Source organism: Triplophysa rosa, linkage group LG3 (assembly GCF_024868665.1).
Source record: "Triplophysa rosa linkage group LG3, Trosa_1v2, whole genome shotgun sequence".
NCBI classification, from domain to species: domain Eukaryota; kingdom Metazoa; phylum Chordata; class Actinopteri; order Cypriniformes; family Nemacheilidae; genus Triplophysa; species Triplophysa rosa.
Window position 1 is genome coordinate 3,394,814 of NC_079892.1, and position 21,338 is coordinate 3,416,151.

The following is a 21,338-nucleotide window of genomic DNA, read 5'->3' on the forward strand; positions in this document are numbered from 1 at the left end:
GTTCTGTCCGAATAAAGGATTTATAAAGAAAAAATGCATCTATTTTATTCATTTCAATTATGTTTTTTTTACAAATCAGACTGAAGTGGTACTTGATCAACTTACTGGAATGATTGTCAGTCAATATTTTACTTTAAAGTTTAGTATTCTGACTTCAAAATACACAAAATATTTCAAAATATGCCACATTTAGCATTTTGGACCTTCAATATATTCCTCAAAATTTCACAGTTTTTGTTCAACGAAAGAAAGAAATAGTCTGAACTATTTCTCTAAGAAGTCTGGAAGAATGTTTATACTGCAAACTTGAAAATGCCATGTGACAAAATGATGAGTAATCCTAAAGAACTAGTTACAGTGGTAAACTTCCACCGGTGACAAAACACGCCGCAGTTCAGACACGAAACCACAATATAAAAAAAAGAGATGAGTGGGGAAACAGGGAAAAACATCCTAATGATGTAACATATGACAGCCAACATTTATATAGAAACATCTATTCAGTTTTCACCAGCGTGGTCCACCCTAAAAAAGGGATTGTGTGAATTAGACGTTTAGTTTTCTCCTGCAAAGTCTGTGTTAACCTGAAAAAGACATTTCTGTCACACTCTCTTTCTTTAGAAGAACACAATAGAGTTGTTGCCCTCCTAATATAATGGAAGCGGATGGATAATGGAGCTTTAAAACTGCAAAATAACAAAAAAACAAAATAAAAGTGTTAGAAAACTAGCCCATGTGACTTACATTCATTGGTTTTGTTGGACAAACAGAGCAAAATTATATTATTATGCATTGAAATTATAACATTTAATTCACATTAATGCAATGTTTAATCCACATAATCTTAAATCCATAACTTTTGCCTCTATATTACCGTTAAAACAAACTTTCAAGTTAGTTTATAGAAGTCAAACGGCGTCAAATCGTACTGCAAAATCTTCAAATTATGAATCCTCATTACCAGCTTAGCGTCGAAAATTGATATAGGCCTATTGTAATATAGACTATTTGTACTTGCTCAATTGCTGACGTTTTTGTTTATTTTTACCCCCAAACCAGTTTAAAACAACGTAAGTGGACATTTGCAACAAACGACACAAAATGCTACAAAAATGTAACGTTGTACATTTTTGTACTTTATGAACAAAAATGTAACTTTAATGTTAAAATAAGAATCTACAAGAGGCCAGGGGCCTCATGTATCAACGCCGTGTACGCACAAAAACTTTGCGTATGCCAGCTTTCACGCTCACGGTCGGATGTACTAAAAAGGATATTAATGTGAGAACGTGCGTTCCTCCACGCCAACTTCATGTCTGGCGAGAGTTTTTTTTTTTTTGAGTACGCACATTTACAGCTTTGTCCGTACGCAATGTTTTAGTATGGAATCAACGCAAGTCTTTGTACATGAGGCCCCTGGTCACTGAAAAAACATACTTGTTTACCGTTTATGTGTCATTGTTCTTATTTTCTCAAAAATTATATTTCCTTGAAATATCTTCTAAGACTTTGACCAACACAGTGCTGTTTTTGATCTACCATGGCAACAGCGATGCCCACAAATAGCTTGTAGTCTATGTAGAGAGACTCCAGTAAAACACCGCTCTAAGATTGATGTAATTATAACCATCCCTCGCACAGCCACTACATAACCAAAGGAACACATTGGCAGCACAACCACTATTTACTATATTTAATCTAATGGCAACCCAGTGGTTTGTTTTAGCAAACGAAGTGGTCAGTCGCTGTTACCATGGAGACAACATATGCCAAGCTATTTGCCATGTATTTTTGACTTTAAACATATATATTTGGGATGAATTATTTGTGCTTGTTTGAGCCATGTAGGCAAAATACAAACAAAAACGGTATTGTGGCAGTGGTTCAGTAATGCTATCAGATACATACATACTGTATATAGAGACCAGAATATTTTTTTTACATTCTTTAAATTCTTTAAAGACTCATTCATTTGTGGATGGTGTACTCAGGTGAAAGTTCATCATTCAGATGGAGTCAGATTATCATAGCAGGTGTGTGGTGCAGCACACACACACACACACACACAGGCTGGATCACATCCAGGACTGTTTTACAGGCACAGAGCTCATCTGCGGAGAGATCCGCTTATTCCTCATGACTGCAACCGAGAACGACAAATCATCCGGGAGCCAAACAGGACTAGGCAACGCGCTGGCGATGGTGAAGGTCAACTTCAGATTCAGTCTAGACAGAATATAACTAGTTGTTTGCCTGCCACAGATGCACTGCAGGAGATGTAAAGCATGCGAGCACAGTTTATCACAGTGTGACCAGAAGAATAGAGAAGGCTAATTTTATCTCATTAAAAGCTGTTTAAAACCTTTAGAATGGTCTACATTCAATCTCTAGTGTAAAAGATATGTTTTTGCAGCTTAGTTTTGATAAATGGTCTAGCTGGATGGGGAATAGATGTTTGAGTTTTGAACAAATGCAGAGGATGTCTGCGCAGTACATTAAACTCTTATTCCAAAAGAACAAGAAATCCTGTTTTCCATGACATGGCCCCTTTAAACTCAGCATTCTGGGAGTATCTTTCCCAAAGAGGAATACGAAACAGGTTTAGGAATGCAGTCAGGATGATAGCTGGGCTTATTCCAAGCGGCGAGCTGCGTTTTTTTGGGAGCCAAGGTAGAGAAACACTGCTCCTGTGTTTTATAGAACCCAGAGCACGTTTAACTGAACTCAGATTTAGTGTTGACCCAGAGAGATTCAGCTCTATTCCCTGCACACATTTCATTCAGATTCACCTCCCTCCCTCTCTGTCTGTCTGTCTCTGTCTCTGTCAAGGACTGGCAGAAGAACCCAAATGCAGGCAGGCGGTGAAGGGGTTAACAAAACTTTATTAAATCAAAACAAAACACCCACGAGGGGGTAACAAAGACAGGACTAAAAATGAAACTGAAACTATGAACTAAGGCACAAAAAGGAGGAATACAAACCAAAACACTTCCCACGAGGGGGCAAAAGACTAACAAAATAAACTCGACACAACGTCTTAAAAACACGGAGGAGAAAAATAAGGCAGGACACCAAACTCACAGATGACAAACAGGCAAGGAACAGGATCTCGGACAAGAGCATGACCACGGTACAGGAACACACAGTACAGGCACCAAACACATACAATGCACGAGCACAAGACAAAGAAACAAGAGGGTATTTATAGGAAACACAAACGAGGGATAACGACATGGGGCAGGTGTGAGACATTAAACACTCAGGGAAAGACAACGAGGAAAGGAGAGGAATGGGGCCAATGACAAGACACTGGAGAGAACGTATATTATTGTCAAACGGACAATAATATGTTTCTCTCCACACATAACCAAAGACTTTGTCATGGCTCTGCTACAGGACCAAGAAAAACATGACTAAGGAAGCAGAGCCATGACACTCTCACTCTCTTCATCTCGCTCAGTCTCAAACGCACACTGTTCACAGGGAATTGTTTCCACAGCATGCAACTGACACTGATATTAATTAAACCATCCCAACCTTTAAATACAAACAGCGTGCGTGAGTCAGAAATAATGAATGTGCTTGTAAAGAAGCATAATTGTTCCTAAAATACTCCGAAGACGAACAGAAGATTGTATGAGTATAGTTGTTTTCCACAGCCTCTTGTTTTAGGTTAGATTTGGTTAGGAAGAATCATTTGAGTAAGAAAAATAAATGCGCATACAAAATTTTGTGTAGTTTTGTCTACTTAACTACATTTATTTTGTAAGAGAACCACACCAAACTCTCCCAACTCTATTCTTTGCGAGTGAGTAAAACTACCCCAAAAATATCTTGATGTGCCAACGTCATAATTGGCCGTTTTTGCTCTCCACAGGAGCAGAGGCCCGTGTTTGCCTTGCAGTAGCTCGGAAGTGTTTTGACTAGAGCAAAGTGTGTGCGCCGTCTTCACGCCCTTCCTTACGGAATGCTGAGAAGCTGACTTTACGTTTGCCACTGCAGTGCGAGAAACCAGAATTGTTCGTAAACGCCCCGTGGCATGATCACTTACCTGCGAGCTAAAGGGAGGCATTGTGTACTTATTTATTTGGATTTATTCTGAGCTCACTAGAATGTCTGTATTATAGCGTATTGAGATATTACTTATTGACCACGAAATGTCGCCTATGTCCTCTGACCCACAGGAACCTAAATCTACAGCACAGGATATTATAAAGACTTTGGATGGACCCTTTTGACTTGGGCTAGTAAGTACCCATGGCAACCACCCAGAAAAGCCATGGCAACCACCCAGAAAAGCCATAGCAACCACCTAGAACACCATAGCAACCACCTAGAACACCATAGCATCATCAAGTTGTGTGGAGGCAAGCACTTACTTTTTCAGAAAGTTTATATAAAACATATAGGGCTGGTTTCCCGGACAGGGATTAAGACTAGTCCTAGACTAAAATAAATCTTAGAGCTGTCCAAACTGATAAGAACTTGCACGGACATATCTTAAATGACATCAGTGCCATTACATTGTCTCAAAAAGCACACAAGTAATGTTTTTATTGTGACATGTTTGTTAAAATCATTTTGATTTGTCTAGTCCTGGTTTAAGTAATCCCTGTTCGGGAAACCGCCACATAAAAAAGAATGTATAAAGATTAATTTTGTTGCCACGCAACCATAGTTATATTAACAGAAAATACACGTTGAAAGTAATTGCATCATAGACTTAAAAAAGTTTTTTAAAAATGATGTGTGTGCTATTGATTTGTGCACAACGAGACCAGAAACATTCATTAAGAAAGTAAATGGGATCCATTTTGATTCCGTAATGCCTCTAAACACGGATGTATTTCATAATGATAGTGTAAATATTGACTCAACTCGTCAGGGGTGCAGATGGCGAACAACGCAGGCGTTGTTAGCGTAACGTCATCTTCTGATTCCCGACAGCTTCTCGTTGCTTTTGCGTGAGTGAAGCACTTCATTGAGCCGCTGATGTGGAGCTGTTTTAACTCTGACAGCTGAACCTTTGTTCTCACACGTGTACGTGAATTCCTCTGGGCTATACGCAGAATACATGTTACTGTGTTTGATCGGAAGGGCAGATGTGACACCCAGAATCTGAGTCGCACAAGCTTTTCTTTTTACACCTTATTGGTGCTTGTTTGTGCTAAAGTTGCTGCCATGTTTACAAGGTTTTGTTTAGCACGTTTCTATGTGGTTGCTAGGTGTTAGGCGTTGATCTCTGAAATCAAGTCGGTTTTGAGGAGAGATGAGATGGTTCTGCTGGTCTTTGGGTGTGCTGAGTATCACACACGCAGGGTAATGGTTTAAACATATGTCTCAGCTTGAGGCCTCTGGTGCGGGGAGAAAAGTGAATGTGTGTGTTTGTTTAAATCAAGCCAACTGAATATGACCTTCTCTCAAGGTGCCCTTTAAACACACCCAGTTCTCTCTTTAACCAAAAATACATCCATCATATAACACATACAAGTCACACAGCATCAATAGGCCGAGATCTGAGATTCGCTCTGTGTGTGTGATCTGTGAATGATCTGTAAGACAGATGCACATACAGTCTTCATATGGCATAAAACAGACGCACATCTAAAACAGCTCATAAAAATCAGAGCGGACAAGAGCGCGTTTTTATGAACATGTGCTTTGTGAGCGCGGATGAGATTTTCTGCCCGTCTTACGATCACTTCAGTGGCGTTTCCTCAAACGGATTTGACTGCCCGAGGACGAACGCCTTCCGGGAGATGACGAACACGCGGCGAAAGAGACAGAAATGGAATAGCAAAGAGACGAAACAATACAGCCTCAAGTTCTCACGGGATGCGCCTGCTTACGAGTTTAGAATTATGAAACGTGACTTTCAAGTTATTGTGTTTGGAGTAGCACAGATGTGTTCATTTCATATTTATCTCTTCCTGGCAAAGTAGGAGTGTTAGTTGATTTACTCTATCACCTGTTTCAATAAAGATGCTCCCTTAAAAGGCAGCAGCCTTGTAGTGTGTGTTTTGAAATCAAGCATTAGTCTTGTAAAGGGATGCTGTCCTGCTGTCACTGGTGTAGATTAGTGTAAATGATGTTTCCTTCTCAAAGGAGAGATGGTAAATCAGTTGAATTCTTAGGAGACGCTGTAAGCCCCTCAGGTCCTGTTATTGTACTCTAGTCTGCAGTCTGGCCCTAACACACACACACACACACGCACGCACGCACGCACGCACGCACACACACACACACACACACACACACGTACGCACACACACACACACACACACACACACACACACACACACACACACACACACACGGGTGACCCCTGCCGTTTACTGACCCACTGAGGTCACACGACCTGTTATAACTGTAGCCTGCGCTGCTGGACACGCGCATATGTTTCATATTATGAGGATAAATTACGATGAACAACCCTGAAGCAGGAACCACGGAGAAACCTTGTGGTACTTTCTTTCTTTCTTTCTTTCTTTCTTTCTTTCTTTCTTTCTTTCTTTCTTTCTTTCTTTCTTTCTTTCTTTCTTTCTTTCTTTCTTTCTTTCTTTCTTTCTTTCTTTCTTTCTTTCTTTCTTTCTTTCTTTCTTTCTTTCTTTCTTTCTTTCTTTCCCCCTCTCTTTTTCTGTTGCAAAGCCAAGTAAACTGCCTATACTTTGAGGCATCATAGGCTGATTCCAGATGGTAGGGCGGTTCCAAACAGTAGCCAGCACAATTGTGCTCCTTTTTGCCAAATTCTACAGCATTCCATGCAATCTTCAAGGACAAAGCAATCCCAGCGTGCATTGCATTACAACAAGCTGAGTGAAATCAAGGAATGATTTCTATGACAATTATGAATAAAATATGTAATTAAAGTGCTTTTTTCTTTAGCCCAGTGTTCTTAACAAACGTCCAAGGAGGCCTCAAGATGACTTGAAATTATTTTAAAGGTGCTGTGTGTAATATTTAGGAGGATCTACTGACAGAAATGCTACATAATATACATAACTGTGTCTTCAGAGGTGTATAAAGACCTTACATAATGAAGCGTTATGTTTTTATTACCTTAGAATGAGCTATTTCTATCGACATTCACCGCGGGTCCCCTTACATGGAATTCAACATGTTGTTTCTACAGTAAACGACCAAACTCCTCTACAGAGCGCATTTCGTAAATATGTTATCTTCTTCGGCAAAGAAGCGAAAATGCAATGACATCTTTGTCCTGCGAGAGCCGCCGTAGTGCTTCAAAAGGCAGGAGAGAGGGGTGGAGTAAGCCGTTGGTTGCAATTTGCAACCTCACCTCTAGTTGCCGCTAAAGTCTCCACGTTGCTCCTTTAAATAAGACCAAAAGCATTCGAAAAAGCTAAAAAAGGTTATTTCTTAGTGTTTGGTTATTTTTTATAACAAATATACATCTATACAGGTATGTCAAGATTTTGAATATTTTATTGGGTGTTGTGTCCCTCAAATATTGTTGGGGACAGTCCGGGCCTTGAAATTAAAAAGGTTGAAATCTCTTGCTCTAGCCAATAGTCTCTATTTAAATCAACTGTTAGCAATAGCCACTTGTCTTCTTTGCTATTTGTGTGATGCACATTTATGTTTAAGAGACATTTTTCAGTCATGGGAGTTCCTTTAGAGCTTTTAATTGTTGTTCTATACATCTATAAATATAAATATAAATCTTCTGTAAATCTACTGATGTTCTCTAACCGATGCTGTCAGATCGCTGTTCTCTGAACTGGATCTCTTCAGTAAATGGTTAAAATAAAAGATACATGTGAGGTGTTTGTTTGCCTTTGACAATGAGGCGTCTGGGTTCTGTTAGAAACACTCAGTACACAGTTCTTTAGGCTAGTCCACTCCACACTGACCCAACAAACGTCTACAACTTGCAGCTTTTCAGACATAAACACAGACGTCTACACTAGAGTTGATTAATGACACGTCACAACGGTTTAAAGGTTTTTACACTCAAAGTGTCAAAGCTTGTCATATTTAATGATTACTGACATTGACCAATAAACAGTAAGCTCGAGGCTACATTTCAGTGGTAAACTGACAAAAATTCATTGAAGTTGATTTGATCCCATTTAATTGAATCATTTGAAAGCCAGTTCTTGATTTCTGTATGAGAATAATAAAAATGTTTATAACTTTGATACCAACCAGATGCAGTATAATAACACATTTTCACATATTCATATGCAGTATATTTGTTAGTAAAATCAAATTGAGTTTTATGTTTGTTTTGCGTTTGTGGAGGCAGTAGGATAGCTCAGGCTATTTGGGTTTTATTGGATCAGTGTGTTAACCCTGTTTGTGTTTTCTCTGTGTGTGTGAAATGACAGCTATGCTTCTAAATCAAACAGCGAGTTTAAGAGCGTCCGAATAGCGTTTGTTGGGAAAGTGTGATGCAGCTCCTGAGCTTTCGATATAACTTGTCTCTTTGTTTAACAGACTGTTTTTTTTCATTATTTCGACTGTTTACTGTTGTTCCTCTCTTGCTTGTGACCAAAGAAACAACACCAGGATTGTCCTTCATCTTCATTTTTAACATACCATCGTGTTTTGCCGGGCGTTCCTGGACTCATTTCAAAGCATTTCTCAGTAAACAACACAAGGAGCTATTATGCAGCACTCCATTGAACACTATTAAAATTTGCGCCTTGTCGGACCGAAACATTTTCTGTGTTTGATAGATGTTTTCTAATTTAACAGACACCTAGCGAGGTCTTTGGCGTAAAGTGTGGACGAAGGCAGATAAAACACCAGCGTTTAGTCAAACTGATAGTCTTTCAATGAGAAGGGTTGTGATGATGAAATAAATTACCTCTTTATTTGTACGTCAGTCTATTGTCTAATATATATATGGTATCGTTGGATCTCTCACCTAATGAATTTTTCTAGTGTAATGATTTGCGCTAACGTAAAGCACTTTGTGTCCCATGATTCCTTCAAGATGTTATAAAACATAATACAGTTAAAATCGGTGGGCTTTTAACTGCCTCATAAATTTAACTTCGTATAACGTACGTTTAATTGATGTCTTTTTATGTAGTCAACACTTTCGCAGTTAGACTGTAAATAATTTCATATTACTGTGCTTTGTTCACTGATTTAAACCTTGTGTTAGAATTAGCCATGCGTTGGATGTGAGACAAAAGACGCTAATGCTTGATTAAATGAAAGACACATTTTTTTTGTTGCTATGCTAAATACTGAATATAGGTGTTGATGCATGTGAACATATGACATCCATTTTTGTGACTGCATCCGAGTTTGCCAAGTTGGCTTTGTACCTTTATATTCTCAAAAGTGTGTGTGAAGATGGCCAGATTTTCTCGTAGATATCCACTTTACATGCTAAAGAAATAGTTCCCCTACAAAGTAAGTCTTTGACTGCAGAATGTCACGATTGACCAATCAGATTCAAGTATTCCAGAGAGGCGTGTTAAACAGTAGAGGGGTGTTTAGATAAGCAATGTGGTCAGATGAAATCGTATCTAGTTTCACTTAGTTTGGATTGGACGAATCCTCCCTGAGAGCTGTAACGAATGGCTGTTCATGGGTGACATTTCCTCTTTCCATTCCAGAACCATCAATCACAGTTAATGACAGACAGAGATGAGAAGTGTGTGTGCATGTGTGTGTGTGTGTGTGTGTCTTACTCCACCCGTCTCTTGAGCTACTGCAATAGCTGCCCCATCAGTACAGATCCCACACACAAGCTATTCTTCATACTAAATTGCCACTAAACATCCGGAAAATGTTTGTTTTTAAATTCTAAAATGGCTTAGTATTTTCTAGTAGGGTTTGTATTGGGGTAAGTGTATGGACCCTTCACATTTCTGGATTTTAAACGCATAACAATCGTAAACCTTTATAGAGGTATATGGGAGATTATACTGTAGCAATAATTTTTGCTTTCCCGTTTGCTCCAACAGCAAAAAAACAATAATGCAGCAGGGTTTCTTGTTCTACACTAGTTTTTTTTTGCAAATTATTGCCAGAGATATAACGCAAAGTGTTTTTTATTTTCTTAAATAAAAACTTTTTTACATGTACAAGGTTAATTATTGTGGAAGTGCGTCATCGCAGTCACATGTAAAATGGGTCCATTGTAATTGTAATTTTTATATAAAAGCAATATAACTGTAATGCATCCTCATTTATGTAAGTTAATGAGTGTTTGTGTGCGTGTGAGTCATGGTTTCTCCCCATGTTTTGAGCTTGAAGCGACCTAGAGCTCTTAGGGAAAGCTTGTTATCTCGCACAAACATGCACTTTCACTAAAGCCAGTTCCCAGCATCCCTCACTCCGTCGCAAGTGTGCGTGCCTGTGCATCACACAGTGGGAGCGTAACACCTTGTCAAACCTGCTCATCCTCTGATTAACTCGGCTGAATCATTATGGTTTAGCTAGCGGAGCGGACTCTTTAGCCATAGACGGGAAGGACTGAAATCATAGACGTTCACCACCGCCCGAGCCCACAGTTCTGGTTTGGCAGTCCTTGAAGTGGGTTTGAGCTCATACGAGGGAGAGTTACTTTTTTTACTCTTTACGAGCTGCCGGGCGAATCCATCTCAGACAGGAGGGGCCGGGTGGAAAAGAAAACTGTGCACATAAAGTAAATAGTCTGAACAAAAGTCATTTTTTAACTTTAAAAAGGGTCTTTGTGCTGATAGACCCAGGGACCATGGTGTTCCTCTGCATCATGGAAAAGCAAAGCAAGGAAACAGAGCTTGCGAATATAAAGGACCAAAAAAGGAGTGTTTCACGAGCTGAAGGGGATGTGTTTGAATAACGGCGCCTTCCAGAAGCTCCCTTCTCGGTGCCAAATGGTTTGACTGTTGGTTGAGGGCGTTTTCTCACTTGCCTCGCTGTGCCAATGACAACAGCAGAAATGAACAAAAGTCTTCAGAGCGCAGTTTTTTTTTAAATGGCTTCCTTTGACTTCAGACTGACGCATCACATATTAATACATCTCATAACACATGCTCTGAGAACAACTTGTACGTAGGGTTGACTTAAAAGTGCAGACAACATGACATTTGTAGCTAATTGTGTAACAACTTTTTAACTGTACAGTTACTGTTAAGTATTTCTGACTGAAGCTGGACTTCAATAAATGAAAAATATAAGTCTCTACCTACATTTTTAGGGGGTTTTTTGTTAAAAGTATATAAACATGTTTCGACACGTGTACTGTCAGGTATGATTAGATTCGCTAAGATTTTCAAAATATTAGCTTGTATTTTGTGGTCTAGAAATATTCATTGAACTAAACTGTTTTGTGCTGTCTGGTCATTTATACACAAATGCCTCAACCAGCATTCCAACATAGTTCAACTTCACATCGAGTAAAGTTCAGCTTTGTCCTTGAATATGATTCAAACTTTTGAAAGCAATTCGTTTCGCCAAACGTACTGCCAAGTATTACGCCAAGTCGAACTGGCACTGTTCTGAGGTCTGTGTTTGTCTTGTGAAATGTCCTTAAGTTGAATTCCTCCTACGTTACCGCTGACAAAATACGTGGATAGCGCTTTACGATATTCACACTTTCGTACCACAGCGGCTTACAAGAAAGTGAGCATAGTGCTGAGCGAAAACCAGACCAGGTAGCTTAGAACAAGTCAGATTCACGCCTTTCCAACATTCCTACGCAACAGCTGTTGATGTGTTTATTCCGCACGGGTCGGTTTATGACCTGCTAATTGGCTCGGATGGAAATATGGAATGATAATAAGATCTTTGTATCATTTTTGAGGGATACTGTTTGGGTTTTTCTTGTGCAGATGCAGACTGTTTTGAAGGATGTGCTTTTAATTCCTCTGGCAGATTCATCTTTCGATTCTCTGACCTTCCCCTAGAAGCGTCCAGACCTGACATTCAGCATTCTTCTGACTGGAATTTATCAATTTCATCTCATGGCTGTTTACTGTCTGTTATGCAAACAAGAGCAACTGTTTGATTCCACTCCGGTGGTCTGTCTCGCTTCAAGAGGTTTCAGGACTGACCTGATCCTAATGGAGAATGGCTCAGAAATGTAGTTTAAATTCCTGTTCAAATTAATGAGACCAGATAACGTTCTGCTTTTCACGAACGTTTTTACGTTCTTTATTTAAAATAAATGACGTTCCCTGTGGGAATTTTTCAAGTGTAAAGGATACTCAGGCATTTCTGGGTTTATGTTGAGGACAGAGGTCAAAATGTGGTGGAATTCAGAAACCGAACATCTCGCGTTTAATGGTCTGGTTTCATTTTCCGCGCATGGTTATTAAAATGATCTATATAGATTCTTAGCATGCAAAAGCAGAGAACACCCAGTTTGTGTTTGCGAGAGTGCCGGAGGTTAATAAATTCATGTAGTTAGAGGCTGGGACCCCCAAACAGGAGGTTCATTTGTGTCCACAGCGTTGCTAATGGCTAATTGCCCCGCTAATGTTTCCCCCAGAGGCAAGTGAAGTATTAGAGCAAGCTTTTACCCCCCCACACACACTCGAGACTCTACACAATACACACACAGACATTCTCTGAACACAGTACACACTGTATATATACGTCACATAGACAATGGCCCTCATTTGGGTTTTTAGTGACTGAAACGTTTGCGTTTTAACGGTTTTCTCATGAAGCCACATTTGGATCCCTATATCGCTAGGACTGAACCATTTAGGGCCTTAAAGGGGTGGTGCAACGGTGTGTCATGCATTCTGACTTCTTTACATTGTTAAACGTGCTGTCTTCTCATGCTTAACATGGTCAACTTGTCAAAAAACGAATTGGGCGTATTACATAGTATTTCTGTGCTCCCCCAGCGATCGTACATGTTTCTGAAAGTTTTTTTTCGAACATATAAAACTGTTTTGTAACAATTTTTCTTAGTCCCTTATTGGACAATTCTCCCGGAAAAGCATGCGGCACGCCCACGCGGCAGCAAGGAGAGCAGGAGAAGGAGCACGTGCAGACGTCACTTTCACTTGTGTGCAGGAGAGAGAGAGAGAGTATACGTTTGCAAAGTTCAGGTGTTTGTTTGTTCACTGCATTTGGGTGATGAATGTTATATAAACGGTGGATATAACGCTGGATTTGGAGATTGTTTGAAACTGATATATGGAGCCGTCCCAGCGCTAAAAGATGCCGGACATGAACCGCATGCGGTGAGTGAAACTGATGTCTGTGTTTTGTTGGCAATGGGTGCGCACGTGCTTTAGTTCAGCCTACCCCTCCCCCCCGCATGCGCCGTATGCTTTCGGAAATAATCGTACAGCTGTATCTATCTTTTATAAATGTGATCAAACTAAATACTCTTCGAAGATACGAAGTATGCAATTCTACTCTGTAGGTACTCAAGATTAATATGAGATTGGCAGAAACCGCGTGTGTTAGGGCCACTTTAAAAATGTAGTTCCCACTTCCCAGAAGAGAAGATAGTAAAGCACAAGAATCTTAAATAAGAATCTAAGGACATTAACATATTTCTAACATTTCTTGAATCACAGGAATGCTAATTCGGGAAAAATTATGTTTTTTCCTCATTTTTGAACTGTCACTATCGGCTTAAAATGCCTCAAGGATTGCTAAAGTTAACATATTTTAAACATAGAAATACCAATCTCTGTGTAAAAATAAAGTTGTGATCATTTTTTACCCTTCTAATATGGCTCCAAATTTGAGGTGAAAATGGTCATTTTTACCCTCCTGTCCAAATGAGTGGATTACTATTCATCGATGGCATTTAATATTTTGGCTTTTATGATGTTGGTCTTGTTTTTGTAAAAAATTAAGTCTGGGACCTCTGGTTAAGTTGACACGGAATGGCCCAGTGGTGTTTTAACTATTGCATTATAGTGTTGCAATTTATTGACTGTTGCATTAGAGTTTTGTTATAGACTGTTGTGTGATATAGTGGTCATATTCTGTGTTGGCGTATGAAGTTTAAGTTGATTTTATGTGTTTTAGAGCTCTGTAACAGACAGGCTGACAAATTTCACCCACTGCTCCCAGACCGTTTATTCTCTCGTTTATTTTAAGGTCCCAGAATCGAGCGATGACGGAATAACCGTATCCCTGTGAGTCACAGTACCAGTCTGTTACCCCACCCTGTCCGCTAACAGCAGCCTCAGAGGCAGCACATGGCCCGTCTGAGAGCGGTTATATTTAGCCATTTTGCTGCGGAAAGGCCCGTGCCAGCGCTCCGCTGTGTCTCCAGAGAGCGCCTTTCTAAAGAGACGCTTGCAAATTACCCAGAACGCCTCTGGCTGGCTGGAGGTTTAATGCAGGACAGAAGTCAGAGCTGACACGCAGGCATGCCAACGGCTACGTGAGGATCCCAGCGGAAAGTTTTACAATTGCCTACCGTTCTCGGTCAGAGCATAGAGTATTGCGGCCACTGAAGACTGGAAGGTCACCCGCAGTTAAAATGACAGCAGATGTTGAGAAAATAAAGGTTCATTATGCAGGAAATCATTTTCATATGAAAATCTTAAAATGCATATAAATAAAAATACTATGGCTGTACCATAATAAAGCATCAGATGGAAGTACAATGTTTTTTTTATTGCTTTAACATTTTCAAAGAATAGTATGTCAGAAAACCTGGTTTTGACAATGTACTGTATGAAATTGTGTCATATTTTATTAGTTTAGGGTTTGTCAGATGATCTTGCTATGTCTAAGTACTATCAATTAACAAAAAATAGTGAAGCTCTCTTGGGTTCTTTGAAGCTCGAACTCGGTGTGCCTTTTTTAAAGAACCACAGAACTTAAGAGGGGTCTCTTATGGCATCATTTGAACTTGAAAAGTTTCTCATATGGCTTTAGGCTGTAAAACGCTTTTCAAGAACCTTTATTTTTAGCATGAGCATGGATTTCTATTCCTAAATGTAAAGAATTCGTTCTTTATTCATTTACCATATGCAGTAAATGCTTTGCTGTGTTAATCTCCATTCTCTAATATACTGTATGTGACCCTGTCTGTGAAATCCAAGATATTAAGAGTATCCGGTTTCAACCATTAATATTGACTTTGTAAGGCAGCGGAATTACAGATATCATGGTCATATTTCCACAGAATGTTCTTACATCATTTACAATGCTTTTATGTATAAAACAGTAAATCACAAAAAGCCTTAGCTGGGTTTTCACAGGTAGTGTCACATATTTTATGAGCTCTAAGTAACGTAAAGAAAGCGTGTCTTCAATCTCAGTGGTTGGCACATCTGTGCCCCTCAAAGTGATACTGTGATTTGAATGATCTTGTTGAGCTAAGATTGTTTTCTGATAAGCAGACTGGAAAGAGCGCATCTCTGAGGGAACGGTGGGATTTTGTGGTGTTCCCTGTGCTGTTTCATAAAGATGAGTCATGCCAAACGTCCCCCAAGGGAAGACCAGACCAGCTCCATCGATCGCCCCCTCAAATATTCTCTCATTACTGTTGAAAAGTTGTTATTTATGCCGTAAAACTCACATTTCTTAGTGGACATTTTCCAGATGTTTCTGAAAGGGATAGTTCTAATCTAATTGGCATCGGACGATATCTACAGTGAAACAACGCGATGGACGATGACATCGCCCTGCGGCGGTATAAACCTTTATACAATGCGAGCTGCGCAGACACGCCTCTTCTTTATAGAACGCGGGCTGCGCAGACACGAGTCTTCTTTATACAACACGGGATGCGCATACACGAGTCAGACACGCATCTTCTTTATACAATGGGGGATGCACAGACACGAGTCTTCTAGCGCGAGCTTATATGCCCCTAAGCCCTTTTCATATTTATTTACAAAGTGATTTGCAACACAGAGCAGCGAGAGTTACGTGAAACATTTGTTGGAATGTCTGGATGATGGCATCGTCTATCGGTCCAGCCCTACATTGCATGGGCACAAAACTACAAGATATTTCTCAAATGATCAATTGTGTTCCACAGAAAAAAGTCATATACAGGTTTTGAATGGCGTTATTTTTGGTGAACTATTCGTTTGAAAAACAATAGCCCTATTAGAAGAAATGTTTATCCAGTGCTTTGTGAAGTTTGTCTTTTTGATGTCTCAATCTATGAAGTCAATGACATCACAAAAGAGATCTTTTTAACAGAATTGCTTCTCTTAGACGGCAATAAGATTAAATAGAGAGCAAATGGAGACTTTGGCTTATGTCTCCTGCTTATTCGAATATTTTTTCTGAGGAAGAAACTAAAACGTAATATTTGAAACAGGTTAAGCAATTGCAACAGTAACGTTTGTCTTGGCAAGAATGACTGAGAAAAGCCCATAAGCGTTTATTTAAGATTAATTCTCTATTTTTGGTACACAGAAGTGGTTTGAACTCATACGGCAGTGTGACATTCCTGAACCCTGTGTGTGTATTCAGATTGGTGCACGGGCCAACAGTTGAGTGGTGATCTCAAAGTTAAATTTAACTTGATCTATGTTGACAGTGATTGGGGCCAGGAGCCACCATGGGGACGACTGCCCAGACCATGCCGTATATACCCACAATCCCTCTGTCTCTCTGTAGTGCCACATGAGGTGGTATTGAGTGAATATGAAATGACAGAAATGTAGTCTGTCTTTATGCTTACCCTACGGTATGGTGTTCTAGGGGTTAAAGGATGTGCGTGTAACATACTGCAAATCATTTTTGACGAGGATGGGGAAAGGGAACATCACTGTGCATTTCCATTGACTGCTAAGGTAGCGCTAGTTTTGCGTAGCTGTATTTTTGACCGTCGACATACTGTCTGGTCCAATTTCATACTTATTCAGGCCGAGAATAGCCCACTTAGATACCTCAGTTGTAAAATGACCAACTGAGGTTCGTTTAAATTGAATGTGACAACAAATTGCAGTGCAGCTATTTCTGGCCAACAATTGTCTAATTAGATAAGATAGGACAGTACTGTTGACGTGATGTTTTAAAGAGATAGTGTGAGATTCTAAGTTTTGCCTGTGTCCTACTCTTTGGTTCACATAAATGTTATGTTATGTCCTGTTTATGTATCCCATGGGTATCTCAATACATATGCTTATGGTACATGTTGACCTCACATAAAAGTCACCAAGAATTATGAGTTGAAGTGGCTAGGCCCTTCAGGATGTTCCAGACGGAGAGAACAGGGAACTCAAGAAATGTGAACCTAAGCAGAAATACTAACATCCATGTTTTGTGATTTTCCATCTGTCCTAAGTGTCTAGGTCAGAGTATTACATCATTTCCTCATTTATTCCTATATAATGGACCTGTACTCAATAAAGATTGAGACTTGAGTGAACTGCCCTTCTGTGTCTGTGTCATTCTTGGCTCCCTGGATCCAGAACTTCTGTGTGTTCCACCGACTGACTACGAATTTCACCCAGACATAAAGTTAGATTTTAGCCAATTCTAACAGATAGTTCACCCAAAAACTCAAATTTGGTGTTTATTTACTCACTCCCAGGCCATCCGAGACGTAGGTGACATTTTTTCTTCAGTAGAACGATAAAGAAGATTGTTTGGTAAATCCGCAGCCCTTTGTGCTTCATATAATGGGTGCATATGGGATCCCTGTCTAAGAGTTCCTAAAGCACATAATTCCAACAAAAGCGGCTCCTGGTGACGTATTGACGTCTTGTGAAGCGAATCGTTTGATATTTGCAATAAACTGTACGTCATTTTTAATAATATTACCGGTACTGTACAGCCTCGGCCACACGTCCTGATCACGATCTTCATGTAGTATTTGGTGGCAGATGGCATACCAGGTTCTGGTCCGTTTAGCAGAAAGGAAGTGTTTGATACCGCGCATATTTCATTTCTGCGACAGTCGCTCAACACTCCCATTCTGCAGGTGGCGCTAAACGCACCAGAAGCTGGTATGCCATCCGCCAAGGTGAGTGAAAGGGAGTGTTGAGCGACTGTCGCAGAAATGAAGTATGCGCGGTATCAAACACTTCCTTTCCCTTTAAGTGACGTTATTCTGACGTTAATATTGAAATTGGTCAATCTGAAATTGGTTTGCGTCATAATATTACCAAAAAACTTTCATTTTGATACCTCTGATGTAGAGATAAAATGACCAACCGTTCTAGCCAGGAATCATGCACTTGGACAAGAAGAGATGTTCTAATTGACATGTAAAGCGGCCAATCACAGTATATTTTTATTCATGATTTTTAGAGTTGGCATATGAAACCATTTCCATTGACATACTGTATTAAACAACTCATTTTCTACATGAATTCTTTAGTGGTCCGCAGCCATGCTCTCTAAGGTTTAAAGTTGGACAGACGGATTAACAGCGAATTGTACTGCAAGTGAAGTCGCACAACCAAAACCTCAACACGTTTCATTATTCAATCGCAAACAGCACCCGCTGAGAGATCAGCAAAAGATAAATGTTTGCCTTCTGTTTTCGAGACTCCCCTAGTCGCGCTGGAAGTGGCTCCTCTCTCCGCGGCCGCCAAACTAATCTCATCAATTTACAAATGCAAATATTGTGTTTATTAATCTAATGTGCAGGGCTGTGCAAACATACATTACCCTGCCAACTATCCAGATCCAAACATATGCACTCCTGCCATCACAACACACATTCACACACAGTCACAAACGCCATGTATAGCCTAAAATTCCCATCAGCTCCGGGGCCTGTTTGTGTAGCTTGTTGCCATGGTTACAGACAGCTGCCCATAGATGGTTTCAGCACCTAGTGCAGGATGCTATTGGTGTACGGCTGTACGCTTACTAAGTCTGAGTAATATCCAATGAAGCCACTTTACTATGATTCAGTCCAGCCACGACAGCTTCTTTATTTTTTTATGAACACTGAATCATTTTTATTGCAGATATTTTGTTCTTAAAGCACATGCTGTGTCACTAGCATCACTCTTTTATTGGCTGGCAAACACATAGTTAGACCGCAAACATCATTGGTTGAGCAGCTGATGTGGTTTGTTAGGTTGCTTAAACAAACCGATCAATGTTTTGATAGAGCCACAGTGTTTATACTCTTCAGGGGACTTAACCTGCCCATTGTTTACTTGTGGTTGTCTTTGTGCAAAGCTACAGTAGGATAGAAGGAAGTTATTCTAACATAATAGAGCTTCTAAGATTCTCTGAAATGCGATTTCTGCTTTTTCTTTTATTACTCATTGATGAGTCACATTATTTCCATGGTAATCAACATTATGTCTGAAATGCACAACTTGCAGTAAACACAGAACGTTCCTTTAAGACTTAGTGATGTGTGAAAAATTGCCAAAAAAGTACTGTTTATTACTGTTTATGTGTTTTCCTTACACATCTTGCATGCGTTTATCTAGTGTCTGTCGTCGCTGGCTTTGAAATGACCATTTGAAAGACAAGCAGGGTGTGAGAGTTTTGACTTAGAAGGAAACGGAAAAGTTTTGTGTAAGAGATTTCATGTGATAATTCACTAGTGCCATGCTTAACCATATTCAGTCGAAGCAAGTAAATGCCTTTTTAAGGAAGAGTTCAATATAAAATGTGTGATTTCAAACCTGTGTGGCTTTCTTTCTTCTGCACAACGCAAAGGAAGATATTTTGAAGAATGCTGGTAACCAAACAACATTGTCCCATTGACTTCCACTGTATGGACACAAGACCACTGAGACATTTCTCAAAATATCTTCTATTGTGTTTCACAGAATAAGGAGTCGTATAAGGGTTTTGAATGACATGAGGGTGAATAAATGGTGACAAATTTTTGGCTGAACTATGAAATATTTCAAATGGATCATATACAGTTCTTCAGACAGTCTACCAGGGATTTCTAGTTGGTTACAAACCGTTATTTAATTCAATGAGTCTATTCCTAAAATAGCTCAGCCTCTTTTAACATCCTTGCCTGCCACGCCCGGCCACACCCCTCCACGCCCCGCACATCATTTAGACTCCAAGATTCCAGATGGGTGGGCGTCTTTTTGTACTGTTTCATTGCATCAACACATGGCCCTCGTATGTTGCCTAATGATGCAGGAAATCGATGTAAACAAATGAAGGGTGTGTGATGTCAAAACAGCATCTCTCATACTGTACATTCTATAGCATTCTGCTCAACCGGTGCGTTGCTGTAGTAACCGAACGGGCGTCGCTGGCGCGGGATGAGTCCGCAGCAGCTGGCGCCGGTGAAACGCTTTGATCCAAAGCTCCGAACAACGACCACTTCAGTATCACTTTAGCTCGCACACTCATTAAACTGCAAATCTCACAGGCGACTCTAAAGATCCAAGAGAGCGAGAGAGGAGCGGAAAACCAGTAACATCTGTGTGAAAGGCAGCAGATCGCACCTCTGAAAGTGACTCTTTATTTGAAGACCTCTGATCGGCCAGAGCTCATTTCCAACTCGCCCAGCGGGTGCCAAACACCAGAGTGCACGCACGGACCCTCAGAACGGAAATGCAGAATGAGAGGGAGAGAGAAGAAAAGGGAGGGGTTGCCGAACTGTGAGCTTATTGTATACCGAACCGAACAGAGGTGAGCTTCACAAGTATGAATGAGTTTTTCTGTGAGAGACGCAGAGGAGCCTTACCTTAAACACACACACACACACACGGACATGCATGTGTACACACACACTTGCACGTAAGAAGCTTATCCACTCAGCTTGTCCACATTAGCAGAATCTACGTTAATAAACCTTTTCTATGAAATATTTATGAAACATGCACATCAAATTTTCCCACTGCATGTCTGGCGTGCTCAGATAAAGTTTAAGCTTGAGTCTTACCTCCATGGGCGGTCTGAAGCAGGTATAACAGTGACAGCAGGGGCAAGAGGGCAGACAGGAGCGGGCACAGGGCTCTCATCTTGCCACTTTAGTCCGAGTTTCTGAGTCTATGTGGCCACTTTTGGACCTGGAGTTGTGTGAAGGGTGTACTCATGAAGGGGGCGGGATGGCCAAGGATGAAAATGACACCCTGAACCCCCCCAAATGCACAGAGAGAGAGATCCAGCCCCTCACACACACACACACACACACACAGACTCATACACACCCCTGACCAACCCTACAACGACCGTCTGGAAAACTACACCTCCTTTTCTATCGTTCTTGTGTTCTCCGCCCCTTCTGTTTTTATCCAATGCTCTGTAAAGATGATGTAGCTTTTATTTCGATCAGCAGAAATCGTTCAGACAGATTTTTTTCAGATAGTTTTTCTTAAGATCTAAATGCTGGGGCTTATCTATAACACAATTTTAGAAGTTAAGTTTAAGATTGAATGGTTGTCTATCTGTCTGTCTATGGTGTATACATGTATACACACACACACACACACACACACACACACACACACACACACACACACACACACACACACACACACACACAC

General features: G+C 40.2%; 1 protein-coding gene across 1 annotated transcript in view; it reads right to left on the bottom strand.

Moving 5' to 3' along the window:
• Positions 1-20,995, bottom strand: part of cspg4 (chondroitin sulfate proteoglycan 4) — a 46,199-nt gene extending 25,204 nt beyond the window's left edge. The window contains exon 1 of the mRNA XM_057330313.1: positions 20,735-20,995. Coding sequence (XP_057186296.1) covers positions 20,735-20,813 — 79 coding nt within the window. The 5' untranslated portion in view covers positions 20,814-20,995. The remainder of the gene's footprint in view (positions 1-20,734) is intronic.
• Between the last annotated feature and the right edge of the window lie 343 nt (positions 20,996-21,338).